Source organism: Arachis ipaensis, chromosome B06 (genome assembly GCF_000816755.2).
Source record: "Arachis ipaensis cultivar K30076 chromosome B06, Araip1.1, whole genome shotgun sequence".
Lineage (NCBI taxonomy): Eukaryota > Viridiplantae > Streptophyta > Magnoliopsida > Fabales > Fabaceae > Arachis > Arachis ipaensis.
In genome coordinates this window covers 31,387,709-31,399,837 of record NC_029790.2, presented here as the reverse complement: position 1 = coordinate 31,399,837, position 12,129 = coordinate 31,387,709, and the positions used below count along the sequence as shown (strand labels likewise).

General features: G+C 36.5%; 3 protein-coding genes across 5 annotated transcripts in view; all 3 read left to right on the top strand.

The window, feature by feature from the left end:
* The window catches only part of LOC107648668 (probable LRR receptor-like serine/threonine-protein kinase At1g67720), a gene marked incomplete in the record, with an annotated part of 6,396 nt that extends 3,003 nt beyond the window's left edge, over nt 1-3,393 (top strand). Inside the window, 7 exon segments of the mRNA XM_016352475.2 lie at nt 353-507; nt 596-834; nt 1,053-1,179; nt 1,248-1,316; nt 1,469-1,655; nt 1,773-1,908; nt 2,825-3,393. Of these exon segments, the coding sequence (XP_016207961.1) occupies nt 353-507; nt 596-834; nt 1,053-1,179; nt 1,248-1,316; nt 1,469-1,655; nt 1,773-1,908; nt 2,825-3,148 (1,237 nt within the window).
* Nucleotides 4,425-8,628, top strand: LOC107648669 (nuclear transcription factor Y subunit B-10). 2 transcript variants are annotated; one of them, XM_016352476.1, is made up of 7 exons: nt 4,425-4,624; nt 4,815-5,047; nt 5,140-5,269; nt 5,494-5,499; nt 5,588-5,662; nt 5,769-5,819; nt 8,273-8,628. In XM_016352476.1, exons 2-7 carry the CDS (start codon nt 4,833-4,835, stop codon nt 8,309-8,311), a joined length of 516 nt encoding a protein of 171 aa, XP_016207962.1. In that variant the 5' UTR covers nt 4,425-4,624; nt 4,815-4,832; the 3' UTR covers nt 8,312-8,628. The 2 variants fall into 2 exon arrangements, with proteins under 2 accessions (XP_016207962.1, XP_020960034.1); XM_021104375.1 differs by having other exon boundaries at nt 4,501-4,726.
* LOC110263280 (protein MAIN-LIKE 1-like) overlaps nt 9,850-12,129 on the top strand; it is a 4,585-nt gene continuing 2,305 nt past the window's right edge. The window contains exons 1-2 of one of the 2 annotated variants that reach the window (XM_021104374.1): nt 9,850-10,013; nt 10,409-11,180. In XM_021104374.1, coding sequence (XP_020960033.1) covers nt 9,921-10,013; nt 10,409-10,789 — 474 coding nt within the window. In that variant the 5' untranslated portion in view covers nt 9,850-9,920 and the 3' untranslated portion in view covers nt 10,790-11,180. Of the gene's footprint in view, nt 10,014-10,408; nt 11,181-12,129 lie in introns of those variants that run through there. The other variant, XR_002348634.1, reaches the window with a different exon arrangement.

Genomic DNA, 12,129 nt, shown 5'->3' with positions numbered 1-12,129 from the left:
CTGTAAGTTGTTATGTTAAATATCTGAGAAAATACTGCAGTCATGTATGCTTAATGCTCAAGTGACTATCCTTCAAACTTGTTCAATTATTATTTGATATATTTATTAATTATGATTTTCACAGGTATGTGCAAAATAATTTGTTATCTGGAACAATACCATCTGCTCTTCTGAGCAAAGATTTGGTTTTAGAGTGAGTACTGCTTTAACTTGCCTACTGAAACAAGATAAATAAGTGCAACATTTTATTTTTCTCTGATGGTGAAACCATGCAACATTTACAGAAGAAACCATAAAGTGAATACTTTTAAAATAGCATGATGAACTATCTTGTTATTTCCGTATTCAACAGCTACTCTGGAAACATTAATCTTCACACGGGGAAAAGAATAGAGGGCAAAACGTATGTTATTATTGGTTCCACAGTGGGGGCTTCTGTTCTATTATTGGCCACTATTATATCTTACTTGTTTATGCGTAAAGGAAATAGAAGGTATTTTGAGCAAGGTAGGATTCCAAAATGAAGATATTTTTGTTGTGTCTGTCATATATCTGAGTTTGTACGACATGATTTATTTCTTTATATTGTTAATAGATCACAACTCTTCTCTCCCTACTCAAAAGCTGGCTTCCTGGAAAAATGATGATCCTGCAGAAACTGCTCACTGCTTCAGTTTTTCCGAAATTTTAAATGCCACAAATAATTTTGAGAAAAAGATTGGTTCTGGTGGTTTTGGAGTTGTGTACTACGGGAAACTGAAAGATGGAAAAGAGATAGCTGTAAAAGTTTTGACCAATAATTCCTATCAAGGCAAGCGAGAGTTCTCCAATGAGGTATCCCTCCTGCATTAATAGGCTTCTCTAATAAATAATAATTCATATTTGCTATTTTGCTTTAGAGACATTATATTTTTGTGATGCTTCATTTGGTAATGTAGATAAAATTAGCTGAATGTTCTTACTAAAATCTGTTGTCATTGAAACGATATTCATATTATGTTTTATGTCCTTTACCAAAACAATATTATAGTTGATATTTTCCTTTGATCCAGGTGACACTTCTTTCAAGAATACATCACAGAAATTTGGTACAGCTTCTTGGGTATTGCCGGGAGGAAGATAGTAGCATGCTCATTTATGAATTCATGCACAATGGAACTCTCAAGGAACATCTCTATGGTAAGCCTACATGACTCTATCAAGGAGCATATAAGTCCATATGTTGAATTATCTCTGACTTCTTGTAGGTCCATTAACGCATGGACGGAGTATCAATTGGATTAAGCGGCTTGAGGTTGCAGAAGATGCTGCAAAAGGTTACAAATTATAATGCTAGTGTATCCATAATTAAGATAGCATTATAACAATACTTTTAACTTTTTCTTTGAAGTTTCGGTTGAGTGGTCCTTCTCTGATAAGACAACCATTTCATAATGACATTAATTGTTTTATTTATTTGTTTGTTCAGGGATTGAATACCTTCATACGGGTTGTGTTCCTGTTGTTATCCATAGAGATGTAAAAAGCAGCAATATTCTTCTTGACAAGCAAATGAGAGCTAAGGTCTCAGATTTTGGTCTTTCAAAACTTGCTGTTGATGGCGTTTCCCATGTTTCTAGCATAGTTCGGGGGACAGTAGGATATCTTGATCCTGAGTAAGGCCTTCATCTATTTTCCATAAATTTGTGTGTTTAGTTTTGGATAACTAATTATCTGGTTGTGTCTAAGGTCCCAATTACTTCAGGATTGTCATGTAAACTTTTCTTGAATAGGTACTATATCTCCCAGCAACTGACTGACAAGAGCGATGTTTATAGTTTTGGTGTAATTCTTCTTGAACTCATATCTGGACAAGAAGCAATATCAAATGAAAACTTTGGTGTTAACTGCCGAAACATAGTCCAGTGGGTGAGTTTAAATTTCTCTATAAGCATAATTTTGAAATGGGTAAAGTACTGTGTTGGTCCTCAATATTTAGAGTAAATCCTATTTTGATTCCTAACGTTTTAATAATCCTATTTTCATCTCAAAACTTTTAAAATGACATCAATATTATCCCACCGTCAAATCATTTACTAACACTAAACGAAAATTGATGTACTATTATTAATAACGTCAAATCATTCACTAACACTAAACGAAAATTGATGTACTATTATTAATAATGTTTTTGTTAAGCTACGTTTGTTTAATTCCCCCTCCCACATTTACCCTCTCAACAAACCTAAATCCTATTTTTCTATTCCCTTCTTCTTTCTTTTACACTGAATAATGTAAAAGAAAGAAGAAGGGAGTTTAGTGTAAAAGAAAGAAGAAGAAGGGAGTAGGAAAATAGGATTTGGGCTTGTTGAGGAGGTGAAGGTAGGAGAAGGAGTTAAGCAACCGTAGCTTTAACAAAAATATTATTAACAGTACATTAATTTCATTAATTGTTAGTGAGAGATTTGACGGTGGGATAACATTGATACTATTTTAAACGTTTTGGAATAAAAATAGGACGATTAAAAAGTTAAGGACCAAAATAAAATTCACCCCAAACGTTGAGGACCAAAACAACACTTTACCCTTTTGAAATAATATGTGCAGTATTTACATATACAACATTGAAAAATCAAAATAACATGCATTAGATTGAATGTGTAAACTTATAAAATACTGGAAAATATTGAGTGTGACAAGCTAAGGAACATTTTGAATAAACTATGCAGATGTTAACTATTTTTAAAGTCATATAAACATCAATATTTGATTAGATGATAATACAAGATTACAAAGGAAACACGAACTAAATTTGTGTTGATTGTTTAACTTGTATGTTTCACAGGCAAAATTTCACATTGAGAGTGGTGACATACAAGGAATTATTGACCCCATGCTAAGGAATGATTACGACCTACAATCAATGTGGAAAATAGCAGAGAAAGCATTGATGTGTGTTCAACCTCATGGATATATGAGGCCATCGATTTCTGAAGTTCTGAAGGAGATCCAAGATGCAATAGCTATTGAGAGAGAGGCTGAAAGCAATTCACGTGGCTTGTCAAGAAATTCTTTCCACTCTTCCGTGAACATAGGTTCAATGGATCTAGGTGCCACTGAGAGTTACCTCTCAATTGATGAATCCATTGCACGCCCAACCGCAAGATAAATCTATTGATTTTTACAAGTTATTTATTTCTGTCTTATTTGATTTTTCTATCCTTGCTTTCCTGTGTGGGGGAGGCCTTTAGTTTGTTCATATTTGGTCCAGGATTGATTCCTCCAAAACAACAATGTGTATGTATTATGTATATTCGAGTGATAATGCGTTCTGGATTAGAAGGAAATGCATCAATGACGTCGTATTTATTTAACTGAATTGCCAAATAAAGTAGCTGCTACATTGTTTTTACATGTAAATGGACACTTTTCATTCTTGATTTGCTACGTGTTTGCAGGGCATCAAGCCAGACAGAATCGTATTCCTCCTTCTGGAGTAAGGTTGTAGCCATTGTAGAATCTCATACTTGAGTTACGGACCAAAGAAGCAGGGAATATATACAATACAACTATTTAAATAAATTTCATTCAATAATCTTCGGAAGGGTCAATTTTGTAACCACAATTCTTTCATTGTACAAGTAAACAAGTTTTATAGAAGTAAAAACGCTTTTGGCCATGGAAAAAGATTAAAGCAGAAGAGAAGCACATACATATAATCGGAGTTCATGAACAATTTTTGCACAAGAAACACGCCAAAAGAAATCATAGTTGGTTTAGTTATGTTTGTGAAACTGGGAATCTCAAGGCTGATTTAAACTGGAACTGTGTAAAAAAATAAATAAAAAGTTAACTGCTTGTTTTAAATTTTAATTCTGAAAATTGACTAGCGTTAACTGAAACACAACTTACACAAGGTCACTGTAAAGAACCGTCACTTTTTTCTTTCCACAAATATACAAAAGCTGTGGTTATCAAAACCATACAACCAATATAAACCACCGCCAAACCTAAAAGCCAAAAGGCACACAGCAGGCACAACACGTGGTCAAATCAAACACCTCATCAAAAATAAAATAAAATAAAATATAATAAAATTTCCAGCACAATAACATCTTGAAATATGAAAACTTTTTTTTAATTAAAAAATCATTTCATTTTATATTTTTCTATTTGCATCTTATATGTTTGAAGTCATTAATTCTTTACTAATCTGTTTAAATTAAGTCCATCATTTATTCATCATGAAAATAAAGTATTGTTGAACACACCACACATGATCAGTAATAAATTAAAAATAAGTACTACAAGTAAATGCCAGTAATAAATTTTTTAGGCAGGGGCAGTTGAATCTTGAAAGTTAATACAAGAAAAGTTAAAGAAAACAACAATAATTATTAAAAAAAAAAATAGAAAAGATAGAGGAGAGAGAAAATAAAAAGAGAAGGAAGGGGGGAAGAAGGGAAAAAGCGAAAAGGGAGGGCAATATAAAGAAAACGGACGGTGGTGATAGGCTTCATTCTCTGATCTCAATCGTTTCCTTCTTCCTTTCTTCTCCAGCGTCCGATTCCTCTCCCATTTCTCACCGGATCTCTCTCCCGCCAAATACAAAAATTCCATAAACATTTCCCAGCACCCAAACCAGGTATTTCAGTTTATCACAGTCATAATCATCCACCACAACCATCATCGTCCCTTTCCCTCTCTCTTTCTCTCTTTAGGGTTTCGCGTCCACCTCGCACCTAGGGTTTTCTTCTACTCTTTTTTTTTCTGTTTCCTATTTCGTTTTTCATAGTTTTCACCATGTCTTTCGTGTTATCCGATTCGTTTCTCAGATTAGGGTTCCGGCGATCATGGCCGACGGTCCGGCGAGCCCAGGCGGCGGAAGCCACGAGAGCGGTGACCATAGCCCTCGCTCCAACATAAGGGAGCAGGACAGGTTCCTTCCCATCGCTAACATCAGCCGCATCATGAAGAAGGCGCTTCCCGCCAACGGAAAAATCGCCAAGGATGCCAAAGAAACTGTTCAGGAATGCGTCTCCGAGTTTATCAGCTTCATCACCAGCGAGTACTTTTTTTTTCTTTTTTTCTTTTGTTTCACTGTTAATTTAATTTAATTTTTCTTTTGTACTTTAATTGCGAGGGTGTTGAATGATGTAGGGCCTCTGATAAGTGCCAGAGAGAGAAGAGGAAGACTATTAACGGTGATGATTTGCTCTGGGCAATGGCGACTCTCGGTTTCGAGGATTATATTGATCCCTTGAAGATTTACCTCACAAGATACAGAGAGGTAATTCTGAATTTACAGCTTTCTTTTTTTTACCTTCGGTTTACTTGCGAAGTTTATCTGGTCCCCAAGAAGCTCTGTTCTGAGGAACACGCGTACGGGGTCATGTAAAGATGTTGCTATATGGCACGTTTTGATTTTCCTACTGTCTAACTTTGTTCTTCACTCATGGTGCAACCCCCCTTCGGTGATATGGATTTGACCGTGGTTGATTGGGAATGCTGCAGATGGAGGTAATATCAATATTTCTTCCTTTGGATTGATATCTGTTCGCTTTTTAATTTTATTTACTTATTTATTTTTGAACTTGTGGTGTTTTAGGGTGACACCAAGGGTTCAGCAAAGGGTGGAGACGCTTCTGCTAAGAAAGAGGTTCAACCAAGTCCTAATGTTCAGGTGGAATACACACAAGCACATAATATACTTGCTATGCTTGTTGTATCGCTGGAATGTCAAAACTTCTGAGTTCTGATGTTGTCATGGTTTGTTGTGAAATTTACAGCTTGCTCATCAAGGTTCTTTCTCACAAGGCGTTAATTACACTAACCCTCAGGTAATACTACTCTGTATAATGTTGTATACGGTTTTCTTCTGTGCTTCTGCACTGTCATGTACTCTTGTTGAATGCTGATAAATGATGATGCTCTGCTTGCTCTTCAAACTGATTTGAAACTGCAATAAATTGACTGTCAAACATCAACATCAAACATCAAGATTGTAGTTAGTAGATCATGAAACTTTATGTTGCTGTTATGCAGGGTGCTAATTGCGAAGTTACTGAATATGTTACTAAGGGTGTATATTAATGTTAATACATTATTAATAATAGATACGGTGTAAGAAACTTAGAACTAATAGTTTTCTTTTCAGTAATAAGTGAATTGTAAAAATCTTATAGTACCTGAGCAAATCAAAACCCATCAACCCACTTCAAATATGAGACTTTATTTATTTTGTATCATAAGTATCATTGGTATATCTTCTAGCTGGAATGGCTTAATATGGTTTTCTTGGGCTCTATCTCTTCCTTTCTGAGGCCTCTGTCAGCTATTCTCTCAGTTCCCTGCCTTGTATCACACAATACAGCTGTAGTGAAAGCTTTTCCCCACCCTTTACTCTCCAGCATTCTTTTTCCCTCTTATATTCAATATGCTTTGAAAAGTAAGTTCGCCAAATTTAGCAATCCAGATTAGTTCTCCTTTATGTTCAAAACCCTTAACATAGATCGAAATCTAGTATGCATGTAATAATTTCTAGTATGATCTTTAGTAACAAATTTCGTAATTATAATTAAGATTGGGTATCACCTGAGAGGCATAAACAATATTCTTCTGGACAGAAAAGCAATCCATGAGTTGTTGATACTTCCATTCACATAATGTTATAGGTTTGAAGAGAATTTTGTTGAAATTTTCCACAAATATTGGTTTTATTACCATTTTGATTTCATATCATAAGAGATACTGGTCACTGAAACAGTCTATCTTAGAATTAATGCCTGATAATTCTTGACTGCGAGGTGGCTACTTTTGGTTGGTAGCACATATCAATGCACTCATTAAAGTCCTTGATGAAAAGTTGTCTGGTTTATGGGTTGTCTACTTTCTAGGTTTTCTTTTTATGGACTTGGATTATTTAATGCGTGGTCCATCTTTGAAGGGTAGTTTTCTCTAGACTTGGTTGGGGCACCATGAGTTGCTGAAAGCTGCTCTGGATCTTATATTATTTAAATTTCTTTTACAAAATTAGCAATTCAGATAATGGTGATGCTATTGGCATCAGCACATTAATCATTAGTTTGGACTATAATGTTGATTAGTGTTTTGTATGTTTGGTTTAACTTATGAGATATTTGATTTTCAAAGTATTACTTTATAATAATTGATGTGTTTTTGTTTATGGCAAAAGTAAGTTTCAGATAATGATTTTTGTATAGATAGGATAAAGTTAAAAATACTTAAGGATTTGTGGTGGTTTTTGTTTTCATTTCCTGTTTTATCAAAAGAGGAAACAAATTTTTATTCTTTTCCTTTTTTACTATTTTCTTCTTGAATAATTGGAGCTTCATTCCTTGCTCATGTTGTTATGGTACAAATTTTCTGAGGGAGATGCTTAGCTAGTTTAACTTGGCTTTCTTTAACAAGTAACAATACTTGGGAAATTCTTTCTAGGTTGTGTTAAAAGATTATTGCTGCTGGCGAATTGTGGGTCTAAGTTGATATTAGTATCTTATGCTATATGATTTCCTATTCATCAAAATTTAACGAATATTGTGAATGCTGGATTTCTCAAAGACTTCCTTTCTAAGGACTTTCTTTTTTTAAAACAAAATAGTTTTTCATAGATATAAAAATTGAAAGTTATTCTTTAATATTTGGCTTGGTTTTTATGGTGCTTAAAAAAAGAAAACTCTTATTAAAGGGCTAAGAGGTGGTGTAATTTCAAAATAAACTCTATTTAGTTGGTTTTATGTGGATGTTTTAGCTACGTTACTCAAGCCCATAGGGCAATTGGCCAACCAAACAAGAATAAGCTATTTTGTTGGTAGAGTCTTGTGGATTGAATTGAGTATTACTTGATGTCAGATATAATATTGTCCTTAATGAAGTTTGCATATACTATGGTGCAAACTGATTAGCCACTTCAGGTGACTTTTTTTTATCCTTCATAGCCCATTCCTTGCTTTTGCTCGTTTCCAGCTTCTGCTTTATTTCCATTAGCTGGCTCTCTGAAGACATGAATGGTTGAGAGTAGTGTTCATGTAGTTCTATGGGGTGGGAGTCTCTCATGATTAACTGTTTGAGTAATGAGTACCAAATTTAGTCTATTTTTACTCAACGTGGGATAATTTAGCATGTAATTATTTATATAATCTTTTGTATTTCTCTTTTTTCTTTTCCTCTGGTTCGTATGTTGCATCTTATTTGGTTTAAGGAATTTTTATTAGCACAAATAATCAATTTACATGACAGTAATTCTCACTTTATTTTGGACCTTCTATCTCAGGGTCAACATATGATGGTTCCTATGCAAGGTCCAGAGTAGGTAGAGTCTATTGATTCTTGCGTGGTTGTCGTGTGTTTTCAATGCTGTTGGAGGTTTAGTAAGTGGCCTCGGCATATTGAATGTATTTTTATATTATGTGAATACTGACATAGGAGACGTTGGTTCTTGTTTCCAGATATTTTTTGCAATTAAGGTTTGTATATTAACTTTGGATTAGAATTATTCGGAAGTTATATTGTAATCTTGAAGTCTTGTTATCTGATTCTGTCACACTGATGTAAGCATGAATTGGTACATTCCTTCCACTATTTCTTTGTACAATAATGGATGAAGATGGTTCCAATTTTTTAAATCTATTCGATGAATGTCTTGGGTGGTCTTGGTACAGCAGAAGGCTCTTCAATTTATTTGGCTTATACAGCGGTTTGTTATTACAAGAACCCACTGCTAGGATAGTTTCTTTTATTTTTCCTTGAAAAAACAAATTGGAATTTCTTTATAGGTTTTATTTGACAGTGTATATACTTGATGAGAAATGTGGACTATTGGAAAGATGGAGTAGCACTAAGTTTTGCAACTGGTTTCAGAAAAAAATGTAGTATGATGAGTATTTTAATCAGAGCTAGTGGCCAATTTTCAGTAGTAGGTAGAGAGGGCAAGAATAGTGGGGATTCACTTGCTCTTCACCTTCGCAACGGTGAAACTATGGATTATTCTCATCACGATTAGCTAGAGTAAGTGGCTGTACTTAGGCTTTGCATGAGTTTACAAGGAGATAAAAGTGAAGTGCTTTATAGCAATTGTATAATTTAGTTGAGAACAGAAAAGATAATGTTGGGGATTAATTATGAAGAAACGATGTCTAGGAGATAGAATCATTATTACCTATAGGAGTTCAAAATTTGCCGAATGTTATGTTTGGGTTGAACCGTTGAAAGGTGGTTTCAATGTTTAGGCAAGTTTATTAAAATCTTTATATCATTTATCAATTCAATGAAATTTGTTACTGGTAGTCTAAACAAGGGATAAAGCATTAAAATAAGCACAGATCAACTATGAAAAATTTAGGTTCGTGAGCATTTTCATTTATCTATGATTAATCATAAGAAGGATTGATTAGTTGCAAAGATAAGTAGGATTTTTTCTTTGACTAGTGTAGTTACGGATCTTTGTTGTACAGACCAAACAGCAATCAATAAATTTGCAACAGGATTAATTAGTCATAACTGATGATTGATTCTTCCACCCAAAATAAATCAACAGAATCTCCCGTTCCCTTCGGTTTGCTTCCTTTTGAATTTGATGCAATTTACATACTCCATCAGAGGTTCTACTGTTGCACGAAGAAGGGGTGTCAAAGTGGGTAGTTTGTCTCATCCTGTCCCGTCAAAGACTTGTCCAAAAAATAGGGCAGGCCGGCATAATCCGTCAAAATAAATCAGATTTAAAATGTTAGTTTGTCTCGTTTTATGAGAGATTGGTGATGCCACCAATTAGCTCGCCTAACTTTTATTTTAGTAAAATTAATTAAAATTAATTTAATAAAAGTAATAAGTAAAACTTTAATCATACACCCCTAACCCCACATTTCTCTCATTTCTCTCTTTCTGGCACCATTTTGTTTATATTTTTTAGTTTCCCAGAAGTTATGGTACGCAGAGACGCACGCACAGACGCACGAGACCCTGACATCAACCGCCTCAACGCTAGTTGGCACATTGCGGGAGCTATCGACTATGAAGTTAGTGTTATCTTTATTATTTAAATTATTAAGTGTATGCGATTTTATTTGGAGAGCTTTTACAGAGTTAGTGTTTTAATACATGAGTAGACTGGATGATATTGAGGTAACACAATTTAGGTTAGTTGGCAAGTTAGTAACATGAGTTAGGTGTGTAATTTACTTAGAGTGAAAGTTAGATAACTAACTACTTTGATTTGATTAGTAATTAAATATATTTATTAGTTAACATTTTCTTTAAATTGGGAGAGGATTTTTAAGTATTGGTTTTGTAACCTATTCATTATGTTGTGATGTTTATCTGAGTTGCATTTTAGATTTGTTAGAATAGATTTGGACATACTAGAGAACTTAGTTTGGAATCGAATCTTTATAAAATTTTTTCTTTTAAACAGAGGCCTCGCCTGTTACTACCTAGGCGGGTTAGTCACACACTTGCACCCTCGGACGTCGTCGTCCCTTATCTGAGGGAGGTTGGGTTTGGCGACAAGGTGCAGCTCAGGGACTTTGTGTTTGACAACTCCCAAATCACTGCATTCGTGGAGCTCTGGCGTCCAGAGAGCCACACTTTCCACCAGTCATGGGGTGAGTGCAACATCACCCTACAGGACATTGCGTACCACCTCGGACTACACACACACGGGGAGCCAATGGGTGGGTGCCTGCATGACTTCCAGACTTGGTACCAGCGACTGACATGGGAGTACGTGGAGGAGCTCTTGGGTGCCAAACCCCCATGGTCCATAGCAAGGTGCCCAAAGAAAGAAGTCGTTTAGCATTAAGATGACATGACTTCAGGACAGAGTCTGCCACATGCCTCCGAGTACCACGGATCCAACCACCCTCCGATAGTACACTAAGTGTTACATCATACTACTGATCGGTGGTTACCTGATGACCGACAATCCAACAATCAGGTGCATATCAAATGGTTTCCACTGTTGGCCGACTTCGGGAGGTGTAGCGGTCTATCATGGGGGTCCGCTGTGCTTGCATGGATGTACCACTCCTTGTGCCATGCAGCACATTGTGACACCACGGACATAGCCGGATGTACACCGCTGCTAGTCTCGTGGATATACCACAGGATTCCACAGTGGTGTCCACTGGAGAGGCAGATTATGACCTTTCCTCTAGTAGTGAGGCAATTGTTATCGTTTAATGTTCTTGTCAATTTTTATTTATTCAATTCAAGTTTTACCTACACGGATTGACACAATTTGATTACTGCGTATGTTAACAGGTTGATCGGGATGACCCAACAGATTAGGGACCACTATGCACAGAGAGTCCTCCATTGGCGTACGGCGCTAGATCGACTGCATTTGGACGAGGTATACCTTTATTTTTTCCTTACTTTAATATGAAACATTTGAGTACAATTATCGTATAAACTACTTCTGATGAGCCTATGCCACTTAGTTATGCAATTTCGGTGGATGTCGTATGTCGATCCTAGATTGAATGACATTATTTTGGATTGAGTGAGGTCCGGTGGGGAGTGGAAGACTTGGTTGTCTGTTGTCCCCCTGGTATGCTTCAATATTATGGAGTTTCACCAGGCCCATCGGTTGAAACGACAGTTTAGAGGTGAGCAGCCAGTTCCTAGCGGTTTGGTTAATGTCGACAAGTTTCTGACCACTACTGGATGGGGAGAGGATGTGTGGCGGCCTACTCGCCTTTAGGAGTGGTATGATGGTTTCAGAGCCTGGTTTGAGGAGGGCCACATGATCTCCATTCAGCCTACCGCCGACAACAGGCCGATACAGGAGTACTGAGTCTGGTACCAGTAGGCCTGTCGGGTCAGACATCTGTCTGGGAAGGATGTGCTTGATGACCCCAGACTTTCGACCCTCCCTGATGACGTCCAGCCCACACCTAGTCAGCCCAAGGATGTCTCCACCTTCCACGAGATGTACCTGATCACTGTAGGCATGCCAGGGAGGTGCGACCAGACATTCGAAGACCTGCCAGGAGGGAGAGGGGTAGGAGGGACCTCGGAGGAGCTGCAATGCCTCGATGAGAGCACGTCAGACCCCGTAAGGAAAGGCTACACGTTGAATCCGAGGAGGAGGCAGATTATGTCCAGCAGGAGGATGTCGGCGATATACCCGAG

Bases quoted from the DNA above. Each gene is read 5' to 3' on its own strand.
- LOC107648669 (XM_016352476.1), top strand. From the start codon at position 4,833: ATGGCCGACGGTCCGGCGAGCCCAGGCGGCGGAAGCCACGAGAGCGGT. The intron at 5,663-5,768 runs GTGGAATACACA...TGAAATTTACAG, and splicing joins AACCAAGTCCTAATGTTCAG to CTTGCTCATCAAGGTTCTTT. The intron at 5,820-8,272 runs GTAATACTACTC...CTTCTATCTCAG, and splicing joins TTAATTACACTAACCCTCAG to GGTCAACATATGATGGTTCC.